We start from the raw sequence: 23,128 nt of genomic DNA, 5'->3' as shown, positions 1-23,128 counted from the left end.
GAAAAAGTGGTAACAGACACAAAAAAAAAAACAAATCATAGTAAAACCAATACCTTCTCAGCTTTGCATCGAAGCTAAAACTCTTGTACATCTTTAAGTTCGTCAGGTGTCAATGTAAAATAAACATACAAATTTTTAAACAGTATATTATTTTAGCCATCCATATAGCTCGATGGATAGCTCCAGGAGATCTAAAACGAGTTTTTCCAAAGAATTCCATTCCAACACAATTAACATAACTCTTTGTAATTATCACATGAATGATTAATTTTTAATTGATTTTCACAAAATTCAATAATATTTTGTACATTTTATGTTATTTTTTTAAACATTTCATCATCTGTAATCATAGTACTATATGAATTTTTATTAATATATGTCCAATTATTTGAAAACCATTTAAATAAAACAATCACTGAACCAGTGGACGCCGACATAAGCTTATCAAAAACTCGACTGATAACTACTTCGTGTATGTGATGTCTGCATGTAAAATTTAAAAAATCCTTAACTAATTTATTTTTTATCAAAGTGCATGCACCGTTTAACCTTCCTGTATAGAAGCTGTAGTGTCAAAACGTATCATAGTTGTGCGATCAACTAAATCCCTGTTTAATAATAATTCGATAGCATCTGTATCTGATTGTCCGTTTGAAATAAATAATCATGGTACACCCAGAAGCTTTGTAAATCCGTCACCAGACACTATTATAGCTAATGTTTTGACAAATTTTTTTTTATCAGATGATACATTTTCCCATCCACATGGACTTTTTTCTGATATAATTTTCCTATCACAAATACAAACCCTGCTTATAGTGTCTTTACTTATTGACACGTCTTTTATTTCTTCACCTGAATTTATTTAAGTCGCTACTAAAATATGTGGCATTTCAGTTAGATACGATAGTTCTATCAATATAGTATACTTATTGCTACTTTCCTGTAGGCTGAAAAATTTTTACATTTGTGAATTCTAGATGAAATATGTAATGTTGCAGAATTTGTACTAATAAATCTTATTACTTAGTTGTGTGTGCATTAGGTGTAATGTATTTCTTGATAGTTGTGTATGTGATAATCTTCACTAGTCAATCGGTCCAATATTGTTGTATTTTCCCCAATAAATTTGTCCAAAGTTGGAGTCACACGATGCCATTATGACTGGATTTTTTTCTTCTCAACTAGATTACTGAGGTGACAAGTTGACTTGTGTGTATATGTTCATGTTTTTAATAGTAAAAAAAATACGTTTCTGGTTTTTTTTCTGCAACTAATTTTTTTGTTGTCCTCCGATTTTTTTTTTTATAAAATAAAACGTCGAGATGTCAATGATGGTGTGAGTCGCAAACTATGGTCGGTGGTGGGCTGGCACTCCTCAAGAAACAATGAATAACGACATAGCGATATAGCGATATAGTGTTAATAGGAGAAAATAGGGAGGAAATTAATCAAAGGCTAGAGGTTATGGATATTAGCTCTTGAAGAAAAGGGTTTCAGAATAAGTAGGAGTAAAACAGAGTATATAGAGTACAAGTTTGATAAAGGAGAACACAAGGTAGATCAAAAAAGGATTTTAAAAGGATTATAAAAAAGTAATTCAACAAATGAAACGCCAAGTAAACGCGATAAATACGAGTAGTGAAGAGTAAAAAAAATGATCACGGTGAAATTCGGTATTGGATTGGTCGGGTTTGGTTAATTTTAATAAATTAAATAATTTTATTGATTTATTTTTACATCTCCCCGAGATGTAAAAATTGTCTATTTATTGAAATAAAAAGAAGTTAAATTTAAAGTAAAAATGTTTAAAAAAAAAAGTAACAATTGCAAAAAATCTACAGGCTTCGCGTAGAAGACGATCGAGCGTCTCGAACCGTGAACCGAAGGCGTTCGCAGTTTTATTCGTACGCGTCCATTATTGAATTTATTAAACAATAAATTGTTAGTTTTTAAAAAAACAACTGCGCGTTATTAGCTATCAAACGTGCACGGGATGGGGCACCGAGCGTCGAACCGGTTAGACGAAAAACGATAGACGCGTACGCGCTAAACATCACCGACGGCAGCGGTGTCGTTATTTTCATAACAAACGCGTACGACAGCAATCTTGTACGGAGATGCCTTTGATGTCGGGAAATACGGTTGCATTGTTGACCGTGGACATGATTAGGAATTCTGAGGTGACGCGATTCTACGGAAAAGAAAAAGTCATATCGTTTTTTACCAAAATCGGGTACGTCAACCGCGAGCTGTTGTGCACGACCGACATGGTAAGGTTAGGTCGACCCGAAAGCCTCCAAACTGCCGGGACTTTTTATTTCCCATTGAAAACGTCAGCGCGAAAACACGCAAAATAGTTATGAACGACAACTGCTTTTAGTCACGTTTGGGGTTAAGGTCGGTTCCGATCTCTCCTCAAAGCTACTGCCACGAGCCCCTCCTTTATCGTCTATACCGCCGCGACGATTCAAGTGAACCGTTTTCAGTAACATCTGATATTGACGGCCCTTCCCCACGCCAAGTGACTGTAGGAAATAGAGCCCGTTTAAAAAAAACAAAAACCGTCACTAACTAGTCTCTTGGCGGTCGGGTGGTAAATTTCCAGAGAAACCAGTGGTGTCCTCAAAAATATATATTTATATCTTAAATATGAATAATATTTAAATAAAAAGTGCTCAACCTCGAATCGAATTTTCCATTCCGCGCGCCGTGAGCGTTTAAAAATTTTCGTTGTAAACTCTGCATTGTCGCCGGCTGTGTTTAAAAGGGTGAAATTTTCCCGGTCGAACTGTCTTGTTCTGAGACGGCAGCGTTCCGGGGGCGCCTTGAGGGTTTCGTCGCCGTCGGAATGTCGGCCGTTTGCAGCCGACCTTTTTTTGTCCACGCACACACACGTTTATAGGGTCACGTTATTAGACTATTTATTTGTTTTATCGTTCCGAGTGCATTTATTGAAAGTTATCGCGCACCATGACGTGTAAAAAGCGATGAGTATCGCGCAACGGAAACCTTCGTATATTGTCGTTGATGTTGACTTTTTATTATTTCCTTCACCTTTTTTTCTTTCTGAACGTATTTTTATTACGCCGCATATACTCTTATGAGGGGGGGAGTGAAAAATATTTTTCTCCGTAACGTGACGGTATAATTTTCACAAGTAACAAAAAATTTGTCTTTCACGCGAGCTTGCCCGCACGAATTATGCACCCGCATCGAGGACACAGCGCGGACAACGCGTATTGCGTTGAAAACGTACCGCCGCCTCTTTTTAGAAGAGTACACCTGAAAACATTTTCGAGTCGTGTATTGTTTGGTAATTTACTTTTTTTTTCATCATTATTTTTCTTATTATTATTATTAATATTATGTATTATTATATATTTTTGTATTTAAAATAAATGTAAAATATATCGACATAATTTATACCGTGTGTTTAATTAATGTGAAAAAAAAACAATAATAAACTGAATGGATATCATTTAGTTTATTATTGTTCTTTTTCTCCTCCGAAGGCGGCAACGATGCCTTTGAGAGCAATAAAAAAATCGATCGTCACGTATCTAAATCTAGAGCGCTATTTTTATTGTGTTGATTTACGTCCACCAGATCGTCGTTTCGACTCGTCTTCACAACGATCTCGATCACGTCCTTAACGTCGGTGTCGGCGATTGACGGTGTTGGCGTTCCGAAAAGATTGTCGCGCAGTCCTCGACTCGTCGACTCGACCGACAAGTGGCGATGAAACAAACACGTTTGATCTGCAACGACGACAATCGACACGCCGCTTTCGCGCGTTTGCCGCAGTTGAAGAATCGTTTCGTCCTCGATTGTCGACCGAACGCAGACGAAAATAGTCGTTCCGGTCCGTACGGTTTTCAACGAAACACCGTATTCGCTTGATACGTCTTCACATTAATCGCGCGCAAACAATACTGTTGTGGAGGGGTTAACCATTAATCATTAAAATGGAGAGGTATTATTATAGGAGCTATTATTATCATAAGGGGTATATCTATAGAAGGTATTATTTTTGGGGGCTCTATAATAAATAAGCTTTGGAAATATGTAGAAAACTATATTTATCGCCTCCCGCGCGAAATGACAAATATCACTTTAACGTGTACGTGAAAGTATTTTTTTGGCCGGGCAAAAAAAAAACACTATCCTAATTGCACATATACACACACTCACTCACTCCTACGATTATACAATTTTGGAAATAACAATACGCGGAGAGTAACGTTGCCCACTAAACGTATACTTATTTTGTTGGTTTTCGACTCGACAGAACAATAAAAAAATAATAAATACAGTGAAGAGTGTTGTATTTTTTTTTATAAAGCTACAAATGGCCGCCGTACACAACTGTTATTACAATCTAATAGAGTTATAAACACGAACATTTAAACTCGAACGACAACGATTCCGAGATGGTAATTGTTGCGCTCGAACTTATTACTTATAAAATAATTACTATAAAATTTTACACTAAACAATATACGGTCTCAAATGACTCGCGAAATAAATGTTAATCTTAAGACATTTGCGAACAAAGTAGAAGCCGATATTAAAAAACAACAACACTATTCTTGTTACTTAATACGTAATTATTATAGTTATTATAGTAGTAATAGTTATAATAATAGTAGTAGTAGTAGTATTGTTGCGTTAACGTTTCGCAATGGCGTTGGAAATAAATTTAGGACAAGAAAAAACGAAGAAAAAAAAAACAACAACAACTCGACATTTAATTTGAATTCCGTCGGGTCTATCCCAGAAGCCTGTACAGGACGTACGGATAGGCGTAGTGGTGTTGTTGTTGCTGTTGCCGTTGCTGCTGCAGCTGCCGAACGGAACGGATCGCGTGGCGACCGCGTCTTGGACCGTCCGCGGTGTACGCTTCGTAGTCGAGTCCGTGACGCTTGACGGCGGCGGTGGTTCGAGGCGACGGTGTTGTCATAATAGTAGTAGTAGTAGTCGTTGTTCCTTCGGTAAATGTTTCCGTCGTCGACCTGTCGTCATGTTGCGTAATAGCAGCGGCAGTAGCCGTAACATCAACACCGGCAACGACGGCGGTAGCGATGACGGTCCGAGAGGCGTTCGGAGTGCTGCTCGCCGCCGCCATCGACGTTCCGGTTGGGCCCGGACGGCGGTCGTATTCGACGGGAATCTGGGGCAAATCGATTTTCTTGTAAACGCGAATCGCCGGCACGTTATCGGCAGTTTGATTTTTCGGCGTGCCAGCAAAGGTCGAAGATCCGGCGACGGTAGTATTAACAACAGTCGCGGTCGCAACGGTGAATGGTACCCGTGAAGGGGGCCGTGTCGTCGCAGACATCTCGGGATCGGTTGGGTCGACAGTGATGGCGCGTACGAGATTTCTTTTGGCGGACCCGACCAGCGGAACGGTGCGGAACGTCGTTTCAACGTTTGGAGAAGCGGTGGTCATTGTACCGGCTAGTATTGTATTAATATCCGGAGATGCAGTAGCAGTAACTGTAGCAGTAGTAGTAGTGATTGCAGTAGCAGTAGTAGTAGTAGTTGCAATAGCAGAAGCACTAGTGGTGGTAACGTTGGTTTTTTTGGCGGTCGTCGTTGTCAATAATAGTGGCGAGAATTTGCTTGCCGCGGAAGTCGACGGTACGCGATTAGCGATCGACACCGTAGCCGCTGTAGAAGTAGACGTACTGGAAGTGGCTGTGGTCGACGACGTGCGATTGGATACGGTAGTGGTAGCAGAAGTAGTAGTAGTAGCAGTAATAGCAGCATGAGCAGTAGTAGTTGTAGTAACAGTAGCAGCAGCAGTAATACTAGCACTAGTAGCAGGAATTGTATTAGTGGTGTTGGTGGTGATGATGGTGGTACTCGACGGAGCGATTGGTTCGATTAACGAGGGTTCTATGCCGTTGGTGTCCAGATCCCGGTCGAATAGCGGTCCGGCGGGTGGCAACACGGCCGTACCGCCATCCGTCGCTCTGGAAACGGACCGGTACGCCTTGTCATCGGCGTCGTTGTAATGGGTCATAGTGGCCATCTCGATGGCGTAGTCTTCGATCGTGTCTGCAACACGTTAAAAAAAACGAATCGTTGCGTTAATTTTATTTCAACACTCGACTTTTACTTTATTTTAATAAATGCACAAAATTGTAAAATTACTACTACTACTATACTATACGTTCAAGTTTCAAAACACAAATGACATTTCGTCGTTGTACCTGCCGTGTCCTGGGTGATTTGAGTTTTAGTCTTGACCGTTTCTTCCGTCGTAATGCGTTTCAGCGGCACTACGTTTCGGACATTAGACGACGATGACGTTCTATTGAGACCCGGACAGCTGAGTGCTTCGACAATTTCAGATCGCTTCTACACAAATAATAATAACAATTATAATAATAATAATGATAATAATTTCTATTCGATGTCGATATCGTAATATAATTAAAAGTCGAACCGAGAACTAAATTACTAACACTACCGACAAGCAAATTAGTAATATATTTGGTATATTAACAATGGCATTGAAATCGAAATTAAATTTCACTCTTTAAATAATCATTAAAAAATAACAATAATGATAGTAATTAAACAACGTTCTAGTTTATAAAACCGTGCAACACTCTCGAGACGGTCGCGCGGCATACCGTGTTTCCTCTGCAAGCCGCGCTTTTCCACACACCACCGGCGCACCGTTTGGTCAGCTCAATCGCGGCCCGTTCGGGCAGAAACGCCACCGTCAGCGTCTCGACCGAATCGGTCATGCAACCGCTGTTGTTGGCGGCCCACGAAGGCACTGAAACATTATCAAACGCGCATAATTAAATCAATCAACTAGTCGGTGAACAGCATAGAAACACAACATGTGTATATAAATATATTATTTGTATATATGTATATTGTATATATACATGTTTTGTATTCCGTTATAGAATGTCGTGTCATAACAATACCTGGTAGTTCGCAGACAAACGACGCCACTTCGGGTCCTCCGCAACGCATGGTGTGCCACTTGAAATTGGCCGCCGGGTCGGTGACGACGCATAGCGGTTCTGGAGAGCGGGGAATCTCTTCTCTAAAGCGTCCGCCGTTGGCCAGGGGCCGGTAATTGCTGCCGGTCAAAAAAAACAAGCCGTGTTTATCCATTTGTCGGCAAGTGGTAAATAGTGGGCGGGATAGATGAGAGGGTTGTGTGGGAGGGAAATAAAAAACCCGTGGGATGCGACGCTCAACACATCATGCACACGGGGTACGTATGTATACGCTTGTCATTTTGCGCGCACGATGACGATAACCGTCCCACAGTCACCGTCGTCGCGCATTTTCAACAAACTCAACTCTACTTACGTCCAGGCAAATTCGCCGGCGTCGCTGTTACGTTTCAAACCAATCCAAACGTTTTCGGCCGCGTCCAGTCGTTTCAGGTGCGTCCGGACCGCTTCGTACTGATCGCTTGTCTCCACTGTAATACATACATACGATAAAAAAAAAAAATATCGAAAACAATTAGAAAAACGACACGACAGTCGGACATTCGAAACGAAACCTCCGAGTCCGACCCGAGCAAACTCGAGAGTTTCGTTTCGGAATCGGACGAGCGCGTTTGCCGCCATTAAAGAGAATCGTATGGTGTCCGCGAACGCGATACGCAGTATTGTTGGTGGCTGCGGCGTCGGCGGGCACATCGGGTTTACGCTCGTCGTCGTCCCTCAGCGGGGCACATTCGAAACCGCAACCGGCGTGCGTGAGTGTGTGTTGACTTTGAACGTCCGAAATCGTGATTGAGAAACAGAAAGAAGTTTCCGTGCCCACGCGTGTCGCATCGAGTGTGAGGTGATGCCGACTCCGAAGAGAGAGATTGAGAGAGTGATTAAGAGAAAGACGTTTCCGGTGTGAAATGATTTTTTGGTCCGTCGGACGACGAGGCCATCACTGGGCGAACCGGCGCAACCAATCGCCGGAGAAAACCGATCGGGGTCGTTTGCGCGATAACCCCATGAGTCGGTTTCGTTGCCATCATTTTCAATGACCCCCCCGTCCGATCTAACAGGAACTGATGACGATATTTTTCATTCCCCCACGACGCCACAGACCACTAAGAAGCGACATGGAATGACGGAAACACGTTCGACAGATAACGTTTTCCCGAGATCGTTGTCGCACCGCTGCCGCCGCCTAATGTAGGAGCGCGAGTTACAACGCGTCGTCGTCGTCTCGACGTACCTGTGGCCAACTGCGCGTGATGAAACTGGCATACGGCGTCCGCTTCGAACCACGTGACCCTGTCCCGGAACAGTCGGTAGAAAACCGGGAATTGGTTTCGCGGCAACAGCCAAGAGTTGACGGTGCTGCCGGTGACGCTGACGCTGACGTTGGCCTGGAACATTCAATAAAACGTGCTTTTCATAAAAAAACGACTCTTTATCGGTCAAAAAAAAAAAAAACCATAGTTATTTTTAAAGAGTTAATTATTTAGCAAATTGTCGTTACCCCACCACCGCTGCACCAACAACACCATAAACACGACCACCGCGAACGCGCTTTCTTGTACGCGCCCGCGTAAATCGAAACGAAAAATTGCGCGCGAGTCCGCTGGAGACGTGGGGTATCGAACGAGCAGAATACGATGCCGCTGTCGTTTGATTCGCGGGTGGCCGGCGGGGAATGGGGTTGATTCGAGAGGAAACTGTAGAATAAAAAAAAAAAAAACCATTCCAGTCGATGCGAGGCAAAAAACTGTACTGTCTACCGCTGCAACGTCTGCGAATCGGATGAAGAATAGTAATAACGACTAGAGTGGCAGCAGCAGTAGTGGTAAAAAATAAAATGGTAATAAAAACGGCAGAGTTAAGATACTGTCGGCGGCTCGAAATGTACGCTACGCACAATAAAACGTGTGTTCGTTTGATTTGTATTTCCAATGGTCGTCGCGTTTGATGTATTCTTTTCGTCGCCATGCGGCCAACATATAGCTCCCGTTTACGGTGGTATACAGCGTTTATGGTCAAGCAATAAAAATGATCGCACGACGTCAATCGATGGAAAAATGCCGTTTTAAATCCTGCGACGACCGTGGCCACCGTTTGTTTGCGCCATTCGATGTGGTTTCGCCGAACCGTCGGACCACCTAAATGGTCCGGCAAACGCTATTAGTGGTTGTTTTTTTTTTCGATTTACACCGCGTTCGAAATCGATCAGTTTACGCATCCTTACGGTATTCGTCGTTACATCGCGTTAGAGTCACGACAAAACGACCGACGCCGGACGAAACTAATTAACCCGTCAGCGTTATTGTTTCACGCGCAAACTTTCGCTCGCGTCTAGTTCCGTTGCAACGACATCATCCGCTCTCCATAAACCGAAGCGTCTCGCCCGACGCGTCCGATCGTCGGGGCGGCGTTCTCTTGTTTCGCGCGAGTAGACTGCAAATTTTTCGCATGCCCGTACCGACGAAAGGAGTAGAGGGCTATCTAACGAAAAAAATGTACAATTAGCAAAATAATGAATCCCTTAAATAAATATATACTTTATTATATATGATAAAGTAAAAAAATATTTTCTTGTATTATTGTAACTTTTCGGTTTTTAATGACTAACTTTTTCCAGTCTAACCGTGTAAACGGAAGAAATGGAATGTGCAAGGTATTCGCGACAAAGATAGTAGAAAATTATTTATCAGTTTGTTTACGCGTAGAGAAGTGTTGGATAATATATGTATATTGTATATATTATACTTTTATCAAAAACTAAAAAAAGTTTCAGTCGTATCCGAGATAATTAAATACGCATCGCTAGATTGTTCATATTCCGACACGCTCGGGTAAAAAAACCCATCACAGGGGGGTCGTGGCACAGTGGTGACGTGGCATAGTTGGATTAAGTATAATGGTATCTGACAGTGATTAAAATCACTATAAAAAAAAAAACGCTTCGATGCAAATCTTTAGTAGTGTTTAATTTTAAAAAATTGGTGGATTATTACAAATGCTACATGATCTGCTATTTTCTTATTGATATCCTAAATGAAAAAGGGATTATTAAAAAATTATATTTCTCATAAAAAAATTGTGTTGATCCATACACTTTTCAATAAGTTATAGCATTATAAAATTAAAAATGATAGTATATGGTATTAAAAAAAAAACTTCAAAAAGAATCTAAAGAAAAACATAAATTATACATTTTTTTACACTTTTATGCTCATGGCGAATTTCAATTTCCGCCCTCGCGTCTTGCAGTAAATAGTAGTAGTCGTCATTTTTTACCATCGCGACACACTGCAGTGTTTGCAGCGATAATGACCGCGGGCGATAAGAAACGCACAACTGATGCCACCTCCTACTCCTATTCGTCCCCGTCATCGTAACCGTTACGCCGTTGCGGGCAGCACGATAAAAGCGGCCCCGGAGACGTTCACACGGTTCGTCCGAATGGGCAACAAATCGAAATCGTTCCATCCGGACGAACCGTCATACGCTTAGCGAGGGGGTATGTTCACGACGGCCTGACGGCGATGAAGCGATTTGATTTCGATTGCCCCCTGTCGATTACCCTCGTTGGGGGGAGGTAATCGACGCGCCGCCGTCGTATCCGTCTGGTGTTTCTTCGGACTGTCATGTACGGCCTGCCGTGGGGCCGGTCAAACGCAACGGTCCGGACGATCTCCGAGCTTTTATTTCAAAACTAATCGATTACCCAACCCCTCCCCCTGGACCGCCGACGAAACCACAACGCGCGCTTTCGAGTCTGCGATGTATTTTTGTTCGTGGTATTCGTTTTGTACCGGCGACGCGACGACAAATGCCGAACACGATAATAACAAGGCGACGTATTCTAATAATTTACCACTACTATAGTAGTATTTATATTACATCTCTCGATTCATAAATCAACTGTTATAGAGTAGTTGATTTATCGTTATTATATTATGTCGAGAAAATTTTGTACTCGATTTCTACATAATACGAACCCATTGGTTTTTTGGTTAGTTAATGTATTAATTACTGAACATTTTATGCAGTATTGTTACAGTACAGTTGATACTTTATTGTTTGTATATACACACATACTGCACAAACTAAAATCTACCACTAAACTAAATATTTATCTATTATCGTTCTTGTATCCATGTTATACAATAATAGTTACGACGTCGACGATGATAACGAGGTGTACTCACCGATGTGGCAGCCGACGGATCGGCCAGTGTCAGCAGCGGCAGCAGTGCGAGAACTACGGCCGTGCAGTACCGGCGGCGGCGAAACGCTCCCATGACAACGGCGATGCTGTACAAACGTGTGCTGACGGCGGGGTCCGCGAAACGACTGTGAACGCGGTCGCGAGTCGGACGGCGGCGACAGCGGACCGTGGAGACGAGACCACCACAAGCGGTGGGCCGGGAGCGAACGGCGCCCGGGCGGCGCTTTGCCTTCGGTGTCCCGCGTCGCGCCGTGCATCGGATAAAACCGCTATTGAAAAATAATATCCACTGAATCCAGTGTTTACACGGTATATAACCTATTGTGTATAGGCGTACTGTATATGACATGGCATATATAGATTGGGTATAGAACCTATATAGGTCATATACAACCTATATACACTGCAGTGTATAGCATTATACTATACGAGTATAATATTGTTTTACTTTTATTTCTTACGGCGCCGTGTATTGTAAAGGAATGAAAAAACTTGCAACAAAAAAAAGTTATTCGCGCGTATGTTATGTTGATTTGCGCGACAACTGCTGCGGTGTTCGATTTTGTACGCGTTATACGACAAACGCCGTTTTCTTCGGAGCGATTATTTCAATAGGTCACGCAGATTCCGCGGTCGACCCGCAATCCCTTCTCTGATGTACCAGGGATCAATACGCGTTTTCGACGGGCGGCGGACGCGAGGGCGAGTGGCGGTGAGGCGTACCCGTTTGGATTGTGTATATGTTCCAGGCGGAATACATACACACTCGTTAATTAGCTCCGATGCGAACCCGAGAAGAAATTAATTATTTTTATCGTGAGGGTCGTATACGCCGTGGTGTCAAACCGCTATTTTTTATTACTCTCGTATGTATTGATATTGTATTCGCTCATAGTGTAAATACGTGTATTAATACAAACATAAATCCATTTGTAGTCGTATTAAAGTAGACCAGCCCGGTTTTCGCCAACTCACCAATACCATGGTTAATAATCGATAGACACGGTATTAAAATAGTAGTAAAATCAAAAAAAAAAAAAATGATAGTATATGGTATTAAAAAAAAAACCCAACACAGTGGTGGCGTGGCATAGATGGATCAAGTATAATGATATCTGACAGTGATTAAAATCAGTATAAAAAAAAAAAACGCTTCAATGCAAATCTTAAGATAATGTTTAATTTTAAAAAAATTGGTGGATTATTCCAAAAGCTACATGATATGCTATTTTCTTATTAATATCCTAATTAAGATAAAGTATGTCGAATGAAAAAGGGATTATTAAAAAATATTATTTCTCATAAAAAAATAATGTTGATCCATACACTTTTCAATATGTCATAGCATTATAAAGTTAAAAATGTAAAAAATAAAATCGATAATTTTCACACAATAATAGCATTTGGTAGCCATTTAAAAAAAAATTATATTACGATAAAAAAAAAAACTTAATTTTCAAAATTTAATTAAAAAATTTTGGTTTGTAAAAAATTATTTTAATTGCAAAATGTTATTTTTAAGACGCAAATCAAAAGCTTTTACTATTAGAAAATTTATTTTAATTAATTTTTCTTGTATTTCTTTGAGCTCATGCACGACTTATATTTATTAGTTTTATGTGTATTTACATTTATATAATCATTTTTCTGAATTGAATTTTTTTATTATTAATATTACAATACATTTAATTATTATGATACGAGTATATACAATTATTCTGAATCTGTTGAACATTGATTTTTCTCCCAACAATCTTTGCATACTGTTTAATATACGCAATGTATTTATTACATGTTTTGTTTTTATTTGTTCCGTATCATCGAGTAGTGGAAATTTTCAATAGATTATTTATTTTTAAAACTTAATTGCACAGTCGGTGGCAGATTCACATAATTCCGATTCCACAATATTATATCAACTATAACATTGCATTTAGAATAAAACGATATTTTGTAGCGTGGGGGTAAATATGACCCATTTCAATTTTGATGAATATTATAAGTCATACATTTTTTTTTTTTAAGGTTTGAAGGTCAATATTACTATAAAAACCATCTTCTAAATTTATATCTATGTACACCTTTTATGCAATATAATCCATCCGTTTTTATTTATGTGGGGGTATGCTATACCCCCACGCGACTGTTTAAGGGTTAATATTATTTTACTGTTTTTTTTTGTGGCTGCGATTTATTTTTCCTATCTTCACATAACCTACTTTTTTCAATGATACGTCATATTATTACAATTCGTATTTAGTTGAGGATATTACCTCAAAAATCGAAAAAAATCCTTTAAGCAAATAAAAAGTAGCTTAACTAGCTTTATCCATACAAACTATAAAAATCAATCATTTATAATAATTTTAAAGTATTTATTGTCGAATTAGATTTGATATGATAAAAGTATTCAACTAAAAAAATAAATAATTTTACTTTGTAATTAATTAATTTTTTAACTCTATTTGTGTGTGCAACTACTAATCTATAATATTCCAAATTTGTTTGTAACATGTTGCTATATAAATCATAAATCTAAAAAAAAATGTTATTTAATTGCATCTGAATTTAACAATGGATTTTTACAATTATAATCAAATATTATAATACTCTCAATTGAGTCGATCTTTTTTTTTATTGTTTTTTTTAGTTAAAGTAAATCATTAAAATTAATTCAGTTCTGCATATTTTAATTGTAGAATCTAACACCAAAAGTTAATTAGAAATGATTACTATGATTTTTATTTTAAGTGACCTATTGCGATAAAAACTTTAAAAAAATCGAGCTTTTCTGATAAATATACTGTAAATAATAATTATAACATTTCCTGACTGCAAATTCATCTTAACAATACCATTTTTTCTATTTAATGATGTCAATTTCATACTTGCAAGTTGAGCTAAAAGTTATAGCAATAAATTCATTATTTTATTTTTATTATAAACTTTCACAAAAAAAAGTAGGTTAAAAATGATGAATCTACCAATTCCTTAAAATTAAACACTATTTACAGATTTGCATCAAAGATGTCAGATATCATCTATACTAGTCCCAACTATGCCACGCTCACAATGTGCCGCGACCCCACTGTGCTACTGTTTTTTAATTCGATGCTTTAATTTTGAAAAATACTTGTGAAAAATTACTCACAATATTACTTTATAAAACAAAATTTCGATTTTTTAGTTAACTTAAGGTTGTTTTGTATAGTTTTTAAGGATATTTTATATTAAGTTAATTTTACAGTTTGGTGGGGTTGTGGTAAATTTTCGTATTTAAAAAAAAATTATAAAACTCTAAAAATATAAAGTAATTTTCTAAAGAATTAATAAAATTGAAATTTTTTAATTTTTAAATAATTAAGTTTTTCTTTTGTTTATTGTTTTTCAAAAAAGAAGACAATTATAATTTTCGCTATGATATTTTTTGTAATTAGTTTTATGATAACCAAAGAATAAATTTTATTGAACTAAAAATAGGATGCATTATTTTTACTATTGGTAATGTTTCATTGGTTTCTTTTATAAGAAACCAACTATAGTCACCTATCATTGCTTCATCCTAGATCGCTTGGTAACAACGTTTTATATAATTTCTTTGTTATTAAAAACGTTCACCATGCTCATCGCTGTCATTTCCACGATTTTCAGGAAAAAATTCTAAGTGTGTACGAAGAAAATATATTTACAATGACATGTTCACCTCTATTTCCGATAAAATTAAAATATATATATGTATCTTTTATACAGAAAATAATAAAATTATAAAAAGTACTGTTTACCTATTTTTGAATAGTTTATCGATAAATCGTCTACTATTTCTCTATAATTTAAAATTTTGATGTTTCCTAAAAAATAATTTACAAACAAACGAAACGAGTTCCATCTTAAAAGACTCGTCTTTTGATAAAGTTAACAAAAAATTTAATTCGTTCATTAGATTTTTGATTTGTGATCCTATGAAAATACCTTCTTTGATTTTTGCATCAGGCAAATGTGGAAACACAGTTTTCAAATAAATAAATGAATTTCCTTTTTTATTTAAAGCTTTAAAAATTTTAAAAAGTCCAAGTTTAGTATGTAAAGGTGTTAGGATTATTCTATTAGTATTAACAAGAGGATTGAATTTGTCATTTTCTTTGTCCACTGTAAAGTTTATTCGATCTGGCCAATACTTTCGTGTGTAATATTTTTAACGTGCTCGACTATCCCTTATTACACAAAAAACACATTTATTTTATGTACCCTGGTTGCAAGCCAGTTACCATTGCAATGACTTTAAGGTCTGCGTGAATTTTCCAATTGTGTTGATTGTAGTTGATTAGAGAAAGTAATATGGCCATTGATACTTTCATATTTACAACATGCGCTAATGGAACTGAAGGTTTGCTGTTTCCTTGGTGCAATAAAACTGCTTTCAGACTTAGTTTATTGCTATCAATAAACAAACGCCATTCGGTAGGATTATATGGCTCACTAAATTCTTTAAACAACCCGTAAATATCGTTACAATAACAAACATTTTTTTAGCTTCGATGCGAAGCTGAGAAGGTATTGGTTTTACTAAGATGTGTTTTTTTTTTTTTTGTGTCTGTTACCACTTTTTCTCAGCTCTCACCGAACCGATTTCTTTTAATGATACGTCAAAAGATCACAAATCGTATCTAGTCGAAGACATTACCCTCAAAAATTGAAAAAAATTCCCTCGTTCCCCGTAAATGGGGGAAACCTCCGAAAAAATTACAAATTTAAAAATCGCTAATTTTCGAAATTTTTTCAATTTTTTTTACTAAAAACTGCCGTAACTTTTTTAAAAATAATCATATCAATATAATTCTTTTTTTTTATAGATGCATGATGTCATTACCTATCATTTGGTATATTTTTTTTATAAATCTGACTTTTTACCTGCCCACAGGGGGGGATTTAAAATGACAACTTTTTTACAAAAAATTAATTTTTTCAACTTAACTTTTGAAAATGTTCCGGAAGGTCTGACACTTTTATATATATCTTAAATTAAAGCTAATGTAATATACTTTATAATAGTAAAAAAAAATTTCGTACTTTATTTTGTCTTCAGGGTGAAATTGGCTACCAAATGCTATTATTGTGTGAAAATTCTCGATTTNTGTCGTACTTTATTTTGTCTTCAGGGTGAAATTGGCTACCAAATGCTATTATTGTGTGAAAATTCTCGATTTTATTTTTTTATTTTTAACTTTATAATGCTATAACATATTGAAAAGTATATGGATCAACATAATATTTTTATGAGAAATAATATTTTTTAATAATCGCTCTTTCATTCGATATACTTTATCTGAATTAGGATATTAATAACGAACTAGCAGATCATGTTGCTTTTGGAATAATCCACCTATTTTTTAAAATTAAACACTATCTAAAGATTTGCATCGAAGCGTTTTTTATGATAGTGATTTTAATCACTGTCAGATATCATTACACTTGATCCAAATATGTCACGTCACCACTGTGCCGCGACCCCCCTGTGCTGGGTTTTTTTTATATAATATTGAGCATATTTCTTACGACTTCTGTAAAATGTAACTTTTACTTGTGATTTTAATAAATTTTGTTCTTGCAATCTTGACACCAATAACTCTGATTTTTCCTTTGAATGTTTTAAATCTCTTATTAAATCATTAAGTTCGGCTTGGGTAAAAAACTTTGGAATTTTTTCAAATTTGAAACTAATGTCAGTCTTACAGTCGACATGATTACTTGATTCAGGAGATTCACTATATTTCTTTTGGGGTAAACAGGATATTTAACTGAGAATAAATATGAAACTGTTTTTGACATGGTATTTACATGTGCACATTCAACTTTTTTATGACGTCCATGTTGCTTTATTTTAGTCAAGCAGAAGTAGCAATCAACTTCGTGACATATTGGCTGTCGACAAATTGTTGGTACATCAATTGATAAGTATTGTCTAAAGCGAATGAAAATTTTTAAGATTTTAGTTGATTTATACATAAATAATGTAAAAAAATCAAAAATATGTATATTATTTACTTTGCGCCTATCATCCACATTGTTAATCCAGTTCTGCATGTGTTACATAAGACATTTGGCGTCCACGATCCACTATATGTTTTCTTCATATACATCTTTGCATGTAATATTGTTAGAAATACAAAATTTCAAACAGCTTCTTTGCTCAACTGATTTTTCCATTGAAAAGTGCGACGAAATAAAAAAAGTTATTTGTTGTTTATAGCTGTCAAAACATAATGATGATGAGATACCGCTCAAAATTATCAGAAACATCAAATAAGGTTGTACCAACTTGAGAAAAAAAATTACCGGATCGGACAACCGTGCGTTGTTCAAATGAGGCATTCCCGGTATATATTGATCATACCCTGTGTACAAATATTCATCTCGGAGATGTCGCAGTGATATCACTTCGAGAAGTGTGATGTTACATTCTAGTGCCTATGTTAGTTGTTGAGAAGTACTGGCGATCCTTAATAACCAGACTTGTGAAGTTTCTGTATACGATGTAACAAAACCGAAATTCATGTGACATTACATTGTGACTTCCTTAGATAATTAAAAAGTACACGCATAGACGATATAGATAAGTCTTAGCCATGTCACAAATACGAGTATTCTAAGCACATCGCAAATTAGTTCACAAAGAGTAATTGAGTGTGTATATGCACAATCAATTGTATAAATATATTTATACAATTACAATTAATTAATTATTCGATACAATTTTTTCTCAGTAAAGTAATACAATTTATTATGTTAATGAGAAGTATAAATAACCAAAGTACATAATTAATTTGTAGTGTGTATCAATAATTTCAGCAACATTATAAATATATAAGGTATAAATTACGCAATAAAACTATTTATATTATTAAATATATTTAAATATATATACACTATATATCATACTTCTAAAGGATTAGAATCTTTATGATAAAACTCGTCTTGTTTGCTTCTGAACATTTCATCAGTGCGTAAGTTTGCATTCATGTCCAAGTATACCATGCGGCTATTGGTAAATGTACCATCTACTGTACATGAATTACATCCACGATAAGCGTTATGACCTTTCACATTTAATAAAAAGGCTTTAGCAGGGGCATCACACACTATATGTTTGATGATAAATTAAAAATTTTTATTGCCAATAGTTAATCCATTTTTAATGATTTTATTGATTTCTATAATGAAAATATTCATTAAATCGAAACTTGAATTAGGTTTTTTGTACTTTCCATGGTATATTCCAACTGGAATAACATGTTTTGATAGATGAGGTATATTTACAACAGATATTAGAATAGGCCAAAAACTTGATTTGGAGAAAGATGTCAAAGGAACGCCATCAACATTAATTCCTAACTCAATTACAATATTACTATTAAAACATTTCATATGTACACCTAACATTTTACATAACATAAACTTGACATCAATGTGAATGTAACTTCCAGGAGGAACACTTACAATAGTATGTTATTTTGCTGTAGGAGTGTGTAATAAGGTTCTAGCATCTTTTGGTAGATTTAAATTTTCAGACCTCAAAATATTTAAAAGAGAGTTAGTAAAATTATGTGATACATTAATCTTAACTACCCATTTTTGAAGTTTTGAATTCAGTGTTTCTGTTTGTACACTTGAGTTTCTACTAATATTTATTTCACATTGATAATTACTAGTAAGTGATGTTTCCACCTCTGTATTACTTGCAACCAAACCACAAGGTAAATTAACTGGTTCCGTTACTGTAGTACCCTTATGACTGGAAATAATTTTGTTTGTCAGTACAATTTCCTGATCATTTTGTTCTTGGCATTTTTCTGAAAACGTCATAACCTGATTGGCAACATCGATTTTTGTACGTCTTAAGAAATATTTTCTAGATAGAAGTTCACAATTTTTTCTTTTTCGATTCTGAAGAATTCAAAAAATGTAAAAAAAACATATAATAAAAAAATCATCCTAGTAAATTCAATATTTTCTCTTGATTTGATACTATAACTAATGGAGTGAGAAAAATTTATTTGATTTATATATTTCAATGTATTTTATATATTAAATAATATTTGTTTTAATTAATGACCGTATTTAACCATTCTTCATTAGGGTTTTTATAATAGACACACATTCTGTTTACTGTTATACCAAAATACAACATATAAATAAATAAAACCATTTAGACCTCTTTAGTTTATTATTTATTTAACTTGTATATTTATACACATAGTAACTAAAATTATAAAAACTATGTCACCGTTCATTATCAAAATTAAAAAAAAAACTGTTCAAACAGAATTTTCTAAAAAAATGTCTAAAATGATAATTATTTTTTTTATTTACATGATTAACTTTTACTTAAGTTAAATATTAATTACTGTTGGTTTTTTTTATTTTCTCGTTCAAAGCGCTGTTCAGCATGGCGGAACCATTCCTTAACTTCTTTTTCAAAGTCTATTTCTTTTGCATTAAATTGTAATAAAGCTGTATCTAAAAATGTTATACAATAAGATCAATTAATAATACTAAACTTTATTATGTATGAGGGCGGACTAAAACAGTTTAGCTTAAAAATATTTTTACGTAAAGGGTATAAATAGTAAAATAACACTTTCAGGCTATTTTTGAACTATAATTTATAACCATAATATATTATAATTATATAATATATTTATAATGGTATAGTATAAAATAATATATTAAGTTATTCCTTTACTTTAATATTTTATGTTAATGTAACTAATAATATTTCTATGAATTTTATAATTGTTGTAAAATAATGTTTTGATCCACTCTATAATATATCGTAATTATCTTATAGATCTATTTACTTTTTATAATATCAATTATTTTTAGGCTATCTAGTCTGTGATTACCCCGACAACCTTTCATTGAATATTTCCTTGCGATGTCTAAAGAAAAAGTTTTGGCAAATACTCTTTGACACATAGTTTTTAATACTGGTTCCCCACTCGATACACATAGTTGCTCTACAAGTAAAATCAATAAAGAATATTATTTAATCTGCAGATTTTGCAGCTAATGTGACTCATAATAATAATAATTATTATTATTATCATTAACCATTTGAAAGATTATGGAAACTAATATTAAAATAAAAATAAAATACCATGGACGTTCAAAGTTAGAATCTGTTTTAAGATTTTCGTCAGCAGCATCCACACTTTCCTTATTTTTGAATGGAAATAATGATAATAAATTTGAGTCGTATGTGTTGTGAACAGGACTACCAATGATTTTTTTTTCAAGAAGTTCTAATTTAGCATCCATTCTTTTAATATATTCTTGTGTTGTTATATGCATTTCAAAATTTTTTTTTACCATTTCATAAGTTTTTTTGGGATAAATTGTTTGAAATGACTGGAGCACATAGGATAGTGCAAGTTTCTGGAGAAATATTAAAGTAAAAACGATACGCAGATTGCAATATACTAGTAAAATTCGTCGTTGTAACAAAAATATATTCTCCACACACATAACAAAATTTTTTGGGGTTATTCTTACCCTTTCATTGACGTTTATTCGAACTCATTTTTATCATTATTAAGAATAAACGTAAAATAGTTGTATGGAATATTTAAATATAACATAAAAAATTTGTCATTTAAAATCCCCCCCTGTGGGCAGAAAAAAGGTCAAATTTACAAAAAAAATATACCAAATGATAAGTAAAGACATCAAACATCTATAAAAAAAAAAAATTATATTGATATGTTCATTTTTGAAAAAGTTACGGCAGTTTTTAGTAAAAAAAATTGAAAAAATTTCGAAAATTAGCGATTTTTAAATTTGTAATTTTTTTGGAGGTTTCCCCCATTTACGGGGAACGAGGGAAATTTTTTCAATTTTGAAGGGTAATGTCTTCGACTAGATACGATTTGTGATCTTTTGACGTATCGTTGAAAGAAATCCGTTCGGTGAGAGCTGAGAAAAAGTGGCAACAGACACAAAAAAAAAAAAACACATCTTAGTTAAACCAATACCTTCTCAGCTTCGCATCGAAGCTAAAATGAATATTTTAAAAGAATATAGAATGCTTTTATGACCAAAATAAATTTATCCGTTTTATTTCAAATGACAAAATGTTTAGTGCTACCAATTAGTGATGAGCAGGGAGGCCAAGGTGAAATTTTTTTTTCGTAATTCAAAATTTCATTTTGAAGCAAACAACCGTAAGTTATTTAAAAAATCGAAATTTTGTTTTGAAAAGTAATATTGTGAGTAACTTTTATTTTTTTCTATATTTTATAAAATTAAAGCGTCGAATTAAAAAAACTCTGATATTAGGAAATTTGTTTTAATTTTTCAATCACGCATAATTTATTCATTTTTTTATCAATATTACAAAATAATATAATTTTTTTTTTGTTATGTATGACAGTATAACATTTTGAAAAAAATGATAGAAATTCATAGGTAAAAATTGTTAAAAATAAAAGTCATAGGGAATTTAATATTGTTTAATTTTATGCAAAAAAAATGAAAATCGATTGAATGTAATTAAATATTTTTAGAAAATAATGAAAACAATTTTTCGTGGTACAAGAAAAACGCTAACTTCGCAATAACTCAAAAACTGTTCTACTTTTTGTATTTTTCATTTTCGGATTCTGTGAACGAATTAGCATAAAAAATTACTATTATGAGTCATATGTCAATTTTGTTGTAAACAAGTGCAATCTTCATAATGATAATCTCGTAATGACATTCTTTTATACAGACTACATTGTATTCGTTAAAGTGAATACAAAAAAAAATACTATATCTAATACTACTACGACGACGAATTTCACAGCGTTTTAACAGAGAGCGACGGCTCCTGATTGTCGTCCGCGTTAATTATCCGCGATTCTGTTATCCAGAGACTCGGCGTGCAAAGCGATAGAACGAGGGCGGCGACACGAACTCCCCACCGTTGCGCAGTAAACGCGCAATGCCTACCCGTACGGGAAAACGAACGCGAAACCGATGGTTTGTTTGAACGTGCGAATCGAATATGTACGGTTCGACGAGTCGGTGACGGGCGTCTCGCATAGGCAACTTAATCGGTACGAGGCCACCAGTTCGGGCGATGCGTAAATCGCATCGGAAACGAGATAAACGGTACCAGGGATTCAGAAGGGGGTTCGTTGGTTTTATCGACGTTGGCTGTCGCCGGGGACGGTGTATCGGACAGAAAACGCATTACGCGGTTACGATCGAAATTCCAACGGGGGATGCGAGGCCTGTCGCACTGCCGACGACGGTGACCGTAGTCGCGTTGTGAGAACAGCGTGAACAAAACACAACGTTATGAAATCGAGGCCCAACGGTTACGGTTATGTATGTATAACCGACCCGACCTTGACGTTTGAAAAAAACGTGGACAGTGGTCGCGCAGCTCGTGCGGGAACAGGAAGACATGTACCTCTCGGCTCGAGTCGGTGTACTCGCCAAAGAAATGCGGCTCGGCCGTCGTTTTTGCAATTTATGCGTGAACTTTACTATCCGTACTCGGTCGACTCTGCGGGGTTTGGCGTAGTCCACAAATTATATACCGCCGATGGTTAGCGCACCGGACGTCTCTCAGGATCGGGTTGAATAAACGACGGAACCCTTATAGTTTTCGACCTACTCACCATTGTGGTAAAAAATGGATTAAAAGAACGCGCGCACATACACACTGCCTGTTTTGGAACCTCTATGCGCGACCCCTATTATATATTTTTGAAAATACCACTAATTAATATGAGTATCACGAATATTACAATATATTATTATTAATATAAAACTACAACTGTAATTTTTTCGCGGCTTTCGATATTGATGTTCGAGCCCGGCGTCGTTTAATTTTCGCTAAATTGCTAGATAGACATTTTTATCCCATCTTGGAAAATCATTCGTCGAA

The 23,128-nt window shown here is 35.7% G+C and overlaps 1 protein-coding gene across 1 annotated transcript; it reads right to left on the bottom strand.

Annotated features, from left to right (window-relative positions):
• Nucleotides 1-4,311: 4,311 nt before the first annotated feature.
• Nucleotides 4,312-11,337, bottom strand: LOC126898597 (mucin-5AC-like). Its single transcript, XM_050672829.1, has 7 exons — nt 11,177-11,337; nt 8,221-8,374; nt 7,345-7,459; nt 6,951-7,108; nt 6,645-6,793; nt 6,219-6,366; nt 4,312-6,063 (listed from the first exon to the last, which is right to left on the bottom strand). The coding sequence occupies exons 1-7, from the start codon at nt 11,267-11,269 to the stop codon at nt 4,772-4,774; spliced, it is 2,109 nt and encodes a 702-aa protein (XP_050528786.1). The 5' UTR covers nt 11,270-11,337; the 3' UTR covers nt 4,312-4,771.
• Between the last annotated feature and the right edge of the window lie 11,791 nt (nt 11,338-23,128).

Source organism: Daktulosphaira vitifoliae, unplaced genomic scaffold (genome assembly GCF_025091365.1).
Source record: "Daktulosphaira vitifoliae isolate Bord-2020 unplaced genomic scaffold, ASM2509136v1 Scaffold_2, whole genome shotgun sequence".
Taxonomy (NCBI): domain Eukaryota; kingdom Metazoa; phylum Arthropoda; class Insecta; order Hemiptera; family Phylloxeridae; genus Daktulosphaira; species Daktulosphaira vitifoliae.
Note: the sequence above shows the minus strand (reverse complement) of the source record. Positions and strands in the feature narration are given on the sequence as shown.

Bases quoted from the DNA above. Each gene is read 5' to 3' on its own strand.
- LOC126898597 (XM_050672829.1), bottom strand. From the start codon at position 11,269: ATGGGAGCGTTTCGCCGCCGCCGGTACTGCACGGCCGTAGTTCTCGCA. The intron at 7,460-8,220 runs GTACGTCGAGAC...TATGTATTACAG, and splicing joins TCACGCGCAGTTGGCCACAG to TGGAGACAAGCGATCAGTAC. The intron at 7,109-7,344 runs GTAAGTAGAGTT...TTTGACCGGCAG, and splicing joins GCCGGCGAATTTGCCTGGAC to CAATTACCGGCCCCTGGCCA.